The sequence below is a fragment of the Diplotaxodon limnothrissa genome, linkage group LG18, assembly GCF_057381915.1.
Source record: "Diplotaxodon limnothrissa isolate DT_005_m linkage group LG18, D_limnothrissa_male_GT1.1, whole genome shotgun sequence".
NCBI lineage: Eukaryota > Metazoa > Chordata > Actinopteri > Cichliformes > Cichlidae > Diplotaxodon > Diplotaxodon limnothrissa.
Genome location: NC_140613.1, coordinates 9,458,707 through 9,468,123, shown reverse-complemented (window position 1 = coordinate 9,468,123; position 9,417 = coordinate 9,458,707). Strand labels below are relative to the sequence as shown.

At 38.9% G+C, this 9,417-nt stretch overlaps 1 protein-coding gene across 1 annotated transcript in view; it reads right to left on the bottom strand.

Annotated features, from left to right (window-relative positions):
- Positions 1 to 2,945: 2,945 nt before the first annotated feature.
- The window catches only part of glis1a (GLIS family zinc finger 1a), a 40,135-nt gene continuing 33,663 nt past the window's right edge, over positions 2,946 to 9,417 (bottom strand). Inside the window, exons 6-8 of the mRNA XM_085377873.1 lie at positions 3,799 to 3,932; positions 3,614 to 3,712; positions 2,946 to 3,088 (exon numbers count right to left, since the gene is read on the bottom strand). Of these exons, the coding sequence (XP_085233999.1) occupies positions 2,946 to 3,088; positions 3,614 to 3,712; positions 3,799 to 3,932 (376 nt within the window). The remainder of the gene's footprint in view (positions 3,089 to 3,613; positions 3,713 to 3,798; positions 3,933 to 9,417) is intronic.

Below are 9,417 nucleotides of genomic sequence, written 5' to 3'. Positions count from 1 at the left end.
ACTGAAAATAACACTGATTGAAACTGTACAATAAACACATAAAAGGCAGCGCGCTGAAGAAACGAGTCACACGATTATACTGCTGTCCTGTTTTTGAGAATAACTTTATTTTAGTGCAGTTTATTGCATAGTTTTGTTTGTTTCATCAACATCAACTCCCCTTTGTGACATTTCTGGAACATTTCTATACAGCAGCCCTCTTTTGGGTATCTGCTGCAGTTTCCCCTCTAGTCACAAGCAGAGTGAGTTTGCTCATTGACACTGCAGATACAAGATAATCTGGTTACTCACAAACACACACTATGACCTTAAAGGAGTAAATTATTATCTTCAGATGATGTCTTTCTTGTTGCGAGCTACATATGATGACTGTTTAGTGTAAGGCTGCAGCTGGGTTAGGTTAGCTTCACACGAGGACTGGAAATAGCTTCATACAGCTTTAAAATGTTTTCCAAGCTTCCTACTTGAGACAGAATATTGTTGTGCACACCATAAAGCATGCTAAAATTCATCCTTTTGACTTCACACACATATGAACGGGATAAAATGAAACAACTTCCACTGCTCTATTAAAAAGCTACTTTCAGCTGCTCTTTTATTCATAAGGAGTCACCACAGCAGGTAGTTTGATTGTCTGAGATATCTTTAATACCAACATTTGTTGATAGGCCTCTGTGTAACTGACTGAGGTGCTACCTGTAGCTACAGGCAAGGACATCATAAACTGCAGCTGTACAGGATGTGGGCTATGTTTATAAAACTATAAATGTCAGAGGTTCCATACATGAATTTGCTTTGAATAAGTGAAAACCCTTCACAGCACATCTAAATGTTAAGACTCCAGTTTATAGATTTCTATTCAGACATTCAACTGAGCATTTTTGTGGTCGACTCATTTGTTTTACATACATACAAAAAAAAAAAAAAATTAAGACTGGGAGGAGACACAAACCCAGCCTCTAGTGACTCAAGCCAGTGTACTCCCTCAGTGCCAGAACCAAGCCTGGATGAATGTGGGAGGGACACTGCATCAGCAAAGCCGAGTGTATATCCTCCTGAGAACTACAGGAAAAAAGTATCTTTCAGTTTAACTTTATTGTGATTTCCTGTCTCTTTGGATCAGAGGCCACACAAACACATGAGATATCATTGGAAACATAAATGAATAGACTGATTATCAGGAGGAAATGGTTGGAACCATTTGCTACGCCTCCCCTTGGAAAGAAGGGAGCAGCTGAAAGCATCTTCTGTGGATGTTTTTTAGGTCCATTTTATTGCTTTTGTTAGACCCATGCTAGCTGTTTCCAGTCTTTATCCCGCACTCAGCTAACCAGCTGGTAGCTGTAACTTCATAGTTAATACAACAACAAGAAAGAGATATCGGTCTTCTTATGTAACCCGGATAAACACACAGCAAGAATCTCTCCCAAACGCTGGACTAAGCTTTGAAATGTTTAAACTGCTGAATGTGTTGAATTAAAAAGCTGAATCTGAGCGTTTTATTTACAACTTTATGTCTTTGAGTTATTCTTGAACCTCCACTGTTTTATCTAAATCACTGTGAGGACTGCAAACATTTAAAAAACATATTTACACACAAACAACAAGAAAATATGAAATTAGAACATTTTGTGAATGTGGATGTTTCGTTTTACTGATGTCTTTGTAATCATCTTCTACATTCCACTTTGTGTACCCACACGAGGTTGGGAAGCATTGCATTATGGATTACTTCTTTGATTATCTCCTACAAACCAAGCCACTGCAGAGGCAGAAGTGTCCTCACTAGCTAAGATCAACATTGGAGACAAAGACAAATAAAATGAAGTCTGCAGCTCCTTCTATCCAGAAAACACAAATGTTGTGGTCATTTTTGAATTTAGAAAAAAAAAAAAGTCATTGCTACTTTGCTACTGAGAATACTGTGCAGAAATCTTGACCAACTCCTAATTTCATTATACTTTACTTCCAAGCAGCCAAACACTCTTGTAATCTTTAAAGTGCTCTTGAGCAATAGCCCTCCAGGCTTTCTGAAAGTCTTTCAACATTTTTCTTTGGACACTGGTTAGAGCTTGTACCTGAGCATTTTCACAGGAATGTTTTTGTTTATTAAGCCACTTTACACTGACCTCTGAGCAGCATCTTTAAAGAATTTTAGGGAACTGAACAAGCAAGGGACAAACGAAGAAGTGGCAGGCTTATAACGCTATTCTAGTAATAGTATTATCATCTGACAGACATGCCCTTGGGGATCCTGTCAGATCTGATACTGTCAGATTTCGGTCCACCATTCAGTACCGTCTGATAATCATCTTAGTGGCAACGCTCCCAAACACACTGAAGATGCAGTAAAAGCTTACCTGAATAGAAAAACACACAACGGAACAGTATCGGTCATGAACTGGGCTCCCTGTTTCAACATTACTGAAACAGTATGGGATCATGTAGACAGAGCACAGAGCTCAATGCAGCAAACATCCAAAGAAAAGCTTTAAATGTTCTTCAGGAAGTCTGGAGGACATTTCCTAAAGACTACTTAAAGAAATTAAATGAAAGCATCATACCAGATATTGACTTTCAAGCTTTTTAGAAATCTGCAAACACTGTTTCTGCCTTATATCTTTGAACATTTCAACAAATGGCATTGCCTATTTCCCATTTTGCTAGTGAAATATAAAGAAATGTTGGGTGGGTCAAGACTCTTGCACAGTACTGTCTCTCTGTGATTTTCCCTTTTGGCCATTTGTTTGTTTGTCCACAGATCCACAGCTTAACAAGAGTTTTTCAGCCTCTAGTTATTTTTGTACCATTTAAACTCCCACTGGCTTTTTTCTCTTGCCAAAAAAGGAACAATGCTGATAAAATGCTCCTTAGATATATATATACACAAGTGAGTGATTGTCAGCTGTCGCATTCATGCTGCATAGAATATTTCTGGGTGTCCATCACGAGTCCAGATAGACAGAGTAAATCTGACTGAGGCAGCGGTCGACACCACCTGCCTGGAAGAGGAAGCTGTCGTCTGGGCAGGGAGGCAAGGAGTAACCGCCCCCCGCCTGACCCTGCAGGTCCTGCAGCAAGTCAAACCCTGACAGAAGGAAAAAAAAAACAACAACACAGCAAATGAGTTATTTAAATGTGAAAGGTTTTATTATTACATATGGGAAAGAGTTTAGTTGGAGGTTTTAAAAAAAATGCAAACAGATAGTTGCCTTCATAATTGTTTGAGCAACTATAATCAATGTTTTATAATAAATGGCATCAAATAACAGCATGGAAACCATGAGGCAATATTAAAACCTACTACAGCTCACTGTTTATCTGTCTGCTCAGTAAATGTTTAGTCTCAGTTTGCTCCCACTGTTCTTATAGTGTCACTTTCAGTAGCTGCTTTTAGTAAAAAGGCTCTAAAAACCTTTAATTGACCAAATTAACAACAAGCGGATAAAAAGCTATTAGCCTCAGTAAAGTTTTACTCTTTAGTCAGATAATTATCAGCTATATAGATCTTTTTAAAATTGCATTAGAAAGCTTATTTCAGCTCTGAAATAAAACTACAGGTTACCACAGATATAGTTAGCAACAAGCTACATTTGTGTAGTTGACGTCTCACCTGTAGAGTGGGAGGCGGGCTGGTTGGTGAAGTAACTTGCAGGCTCAAAACCTCCATCGCTGGGTGCCTGAGCCATCTTTCCCTCTCCATACAGGCAGCCTAGGAGAATCACAGAGTAGACGAAGATGAAGCATGGCATTGAACACACGCCTCACTCACATTACTTGACTTGATGTTGTCTGTACCGTGTTGCTGCGAGAACACTTGCTGTTGGTGGTTGTAGGTTTTCTGGAAGCCCTGCAGCCGGACATCTACTCTGTCTGAGCAGGGACTCGCTGGGATCACGTCAGCGGACACAAACAAGGAAGCTGGTCTGTTCCTGGAAACGCACAACATAAACATTTATCTAGCATCAAATCACAAAAACAGTTGCCTCAAAGCGCTTTATACTGTAAGGTAAAAACTCTACAGTAATGTGGAGAAAACCCCAACAACCAGACAACCAACCACCAGGCCAATTTTGGATTAAGCCCTGCTGCCACAGATGACCACCTTTTCTGCTTGCTCACCTTCCTTATAAATGGCTTCTTCACAGACATCCAACCAGTGAAATCATTCCTGATTATTCTCAAGTAGACAGATAACAGTAGATGGATCAACTGATGGGCCAGATGCCTTTTTCAGGTCGTGCGTCAGGTCTTTGGTAGATTTTTAAAATATTTCTTAAGGACATGACTTTCAGAAACTGCCGTAGATCATTTTTAGGCCCATCACTTTTCCTTTTGTTTTTTAGGCAAAACTGAACCAGTTTGCTTAACCTTCTAGGACCTGGCGTCCACATATGTGGACATCACATTATGGGTTGTCTAGACCACAATACTAAATTTTACTCTGCAAGGGCCTGATATCCACTTACGAGGACATTATACTGCCACCGTTCTACTGAAATTTAAGACGAATGTCCTCATAAGTGGATCTAATTTTTCAAAGAAACAAAAATCAGGTAAAAAAATAAATAAATCTGGTAATTCTTTGTTTTTATATTCATCAGGTTCCAATCAGCCCAAATAGCAAAGAAAATTAAAAAAAAAAATGCCATGAAAGAGTTCGGGTCTTAGGAGGTTAAGGACACACTCCACACCACATTGAGATAAGTTTTCAGTTAATAGTTCTTTGAAAATTTTTTTTAAAGACCTCCAGAAACTGCAGAACTGTTGCTCAAGAGCACTTTAAATAATTACAAGAAAGTCCAGCTCCTTGGAAGTAAACCATAAAGAAATAAGAGATGACTTAAGATTTCTAAAGTTAGTAACATCAAACTATTCTCCACAAACACGGTTAACTTTAAACTCCAGTACTGATTACTGCGTGTGTTTCAGTGTTAAAATGAATAAACACTGACCACATTCATCATAGTGATGGAGTGCTACGTGTCAACAGGTCCTACTGAAGCCATTTAAAGACCAAATCTAAGTACAAGTTGAAAGTGACAGGTTTGATGGTTTAACTCAAAAATTATTATTTATTTTTTTTAAAGTGGAAATGAAGTTTCCAGAGAATTGATCCTGTATGTGACTGACTCAGCCCGGCCTGTTTCTACACTAATGCTGTTTTTGGCCTGACCTTCACTTCTGCTGAACTGCTGAAAGTTTCTGTCACACTGAGATGTATATCAGCGTTTGTTAAGCACCATAAAATTCAACACAAGTTTTCCAAGCCAATAAATATTATGGTAAAACGATAATGATGTTGTAACTCTCTGATTGATGGAACTTCAATCTTAGTTGTATTAAACTAAATTGTGAAAATTATTTCATAGGGAAGGTTTTCAATCAATGTAAGCAACAACACTGACTCTGATACAATGAACCCAGGGCACGAGGTTTTCAGGTAATTAAATCAGATAAACATCAGCTGACCGCTGTATACATCAGAAACATGTAAACACTTCTCTTCTGCAAACAGTGCAGTTTGTATAAGAAAGCGTTTCCACCTCAGGAGGGTAATGTGCTGCAGAGAGCTGTATCCATCTCTTTGCTGCAAGAATGTGCTGACTGTGCACAAACACTCTGACTCAACATGGAAACGAATGAGTCAGTGGAGCCAAGTCGACGAGAAGAAAGAAAGGCAGCTGAATTTCTCTCTAAGGAGATACGCAGCTGAAAAAAAAAAACAAAAAAACCCCGTACGGTATTCAAGTGCCCCCCTTCCACCTTCAAAGAGCCCACTCTCAGCATTTCATGTGGCCTGAAGGCTTTCCTGGATGATGTACTGCAGCATATTGGTCCCCAGAGAGCCAAACAGCACTGGTTTCTGCTGGAAGACTTTTAGTGGGCTTCATAAACAAGCCAGGCCTTGTCAGAGATACCGATGGCTGCTGGTCTGAACATCGTATATTTTCGCATCTGATCAGCTATAAAAAGAGGAAATGTTTGGAGATTTCTTTACATATCTCTCATTTATCATCCCCAAGTCTCTTTATTACCCATTTCCCATGTCAGATGCTATTACATTTAAGTTAACAGTCTCTGCTTTCATTGGAGAAATACAATAAAAGCCAAAATTAATCAGAAGGACTTTTTGAAACCCAAACTGATATAACTTACAGATGGCTGTGGCTTCCCGAGGTAATAAAATCCAGGTTTTGTATAGTATTATGTAAACAACGTGGCCTTTGATATAGCGTGGCTGTTGAAATGAATGTGCTGCAATGACTGCAAGGCAAAAGAATTCAACACATCTTTGAATTTCCCCTCACTGGCCCCTGAACCATCAGCGCTGACCTTAACTATAAACAACGCCGTCTGCGCCACGGCTTACATTCTTGTAATGTTGCAACAACATAGTTGAGATGTCTGAGCTGTGCTGGGTCGATCTGTCACTTTGTGGCCGGTGTGCCCAACTGCTCACATGCACGAGCTTACCGAGGGCCCAGGGCTGAGGACGCGGCTGTCAGTAAACCTCAGGAAACTTTTTGTCTGATCATATTTTACCAACTGACCCTCTGCAGGACTCACGTTTTTCTTACTAACTACAGCTGCCATCCTTACTGCTTATGCAGAATGAAAGGAATCCAGCTTGCAGAATTTAAGATCTTCTGCGCATTGTGCTGCATTTAATTGGTGCCAGCTTATGATCACAAACCTGATGTTTCGAATTTGAATTTTGAAAGTATTTCGGTGATATGGATTTAATGGATCACAGGGGATTACGTTAAATCTGTGCAATACAGATGGAGATTTAATGGGATCTAAGTGCTACCACTAAGTGCTTAGGGAAACTACAGCACAAGCATTTCATTTTAGAGCTACAGCAAGTAAAAAAAGTGAAGGATTTCACTTAAAGCGGCTATTTAGGTCCAATGTCACTTGGAGTTTCTGCAAAATAAACTTCATTACATCGCCTTCCTTCAACGTGTATAATAGTGTTTCTGTGTGAGCGCTATCCTGGTTAGTGTGCCTGTATCTGATGGACACGCTGCTGCAAAAAAATGCAAATCCAGCACCACGCTACCTCTCTCTTCCAACCGCACAATATATACAAACACTGTGCATCACAAATACTAAACTGATGGACAAGCCTCACTGCGGGCCTCTGTAAATTATTAAAAGACGTCAAAATGGCTCATTACAGCCAGAGTAAACATTGGCCTCCCTATGAGGTCAGAGCATGATGCTGCCTGCACCATGAAGAAAAGATAATTTACTTTCACGTGTTTAACGTCTCTCGTCTAAGTCATTTTGTGGAAAATCAAGTGCTTGTCTGGTATTAGCTTTGGCAGGTTGTCATATACTGTGGGCACCAGTGGGATTCAATGACATCCTCCGCTGCTATAAAGAGACGTCAATGGACGGATTGTGCATAGCTTCATGGAAGCTCTACTGTAGCTGCACATTTTAGGAAGGCGGAGAGATTCTGAGAGAGGTGAGCAAAGTTCCTAAAAATGCACAAAAGCATCCAAATGTTTGATTTATTAAAATCTGTATTTGTTTTGTAAACTTTAAAGTGGTTTTAGAAGTGAAATATGTGATGAAATCCAGATCAAATAGTACTTACAAATTCTGTGTTTTCTTGTATATATATTGGTTGACCGACACAATACAATCTCCTCAACCCAAGGCCTGTGGCTGGCACACATACATTTATGATGTAGTTTTATCACTACAAATACAATAACTTCTTGAGTAGTTTTCAAAGAGGAACAACTAACCGTAACGTGTAAGAATATCTGAAAAACAGAAGTGGACTTTTTTCATTTGTAATCATAAGAAAAAAAAATAAAGATCTTGCAATAAAAAAAAGCTTCTGCGTTGAGACAAATTTCCATTGATACATATTTCTTACATTTTAAAAATCACTAAGCATTTCCATAAACAATCTCAGATATGTGTCTAATCAATACAATGCACTTTGCTTTAGCAGTCAGGGTCAAATCTGAATCCTTTCAAAAAAGATGACATTGACCAAAAAATAAAAAAATAAAAAACCTTCTTCAGCTTCAATTCTAATCAGTGGATTCGCCATCACTTAAACATGCAGACTACTTTTGCAGTTTGCACAATATCACTAAGGGATAGAAGTGAGGTTGGCTTAAATGTCAATATGTATCCCATAAACCAGGGGTGGAGAACTCCAGGCCTCAAGGGCCGGTGTCCTGCAGGTTTTAGATATATTACCCTGGGTCAACAAACCTGAATCAAATGATTAGTTCATTACCAGGCCTCTGGAAAACTTCAAGACACGCTAAGGAGGTAATTTAGCTATTTAAATCAGCTGTATTGTATCACACTCAGGTATTATCAGTGAAGGAGTTCTAGTTAATTGCACTTCTAAGTGGTCTAAGTAAAGTAAGACACACGAGGCTGTCGGCATAAATAAAAGAATAAAAGACAAGTGGCACAAAATCATGGAAGGATATGTTTTTGTCTAGTCCACTTTTCTCGCTGATGAATTGGGCAGCATCTCCTCTGCCTGCCTTTCTGGAAAAGTCACAACTATACATAGTAGACCTTTTGCTACTTTCATTTCAACCCTAAGGGTCAATGATGAACCCTAAAGCTTAAACCTGTTGAAATCAGTGCTCAGAGAAAACAACCAATCTTAACATTTAAGCCAAACACCGAAAGGCCACTTGAAAACAACCCTTGGAAATATTGGAAGAATTTCATATGAAACAATGTGCATTATATGGTAATATTTTATATCATTTATTAAACCACAAAAATGTTATTCTGGCCTTTATTGATGCTATTTTATTAGACAGACTGTTTTTGTTTTTACTATAGTGCCAATAAAAGTTACTTTATGGGCAAACCTTCAATGACCAATAATTTTAGGCCCTATTGTCCAGAAACTGCAGCCCTGGAGGCTTTCAGCTGTATCTTTTTAGTCTCACTTCTACTTTTATACTTGGCTAGAGAAAATTTGTCTCAGCTTACAGTGCACATAAGTTCTGTGGTCTCCAACTACCCAATCAGTGCGACCACAAAGCCATAACTCCATCTCTGGTGATAATGTCTCTGGTTTATTCAAGAATGCACAAGCTCGGATCTCTCTGGCTTTTTCTAGAAATCAGAGATGAGGGAAAGCAAAACAAAATGACTGTGAAATCTTTAGTATCACTTTGAAGCTTCAGTGTTTGATATGGAACAGAGCCGGACTGCTCAGAAGTGTTAAGCAGCTTAGAAACACTTTAATACATGCCAGATATGTTTAAACAATACGTTTAGGACATATAAAAGCAGAGGTTTTGGGGGCGAATCCTTGAAAAGGATACAGAAAGGAGCATAAAATTGAGGTCTGTTAGTTTTCACTATTTTTATCTATAGTAGAAAATAACTCTGAATAAAAACTGCCACATGAGA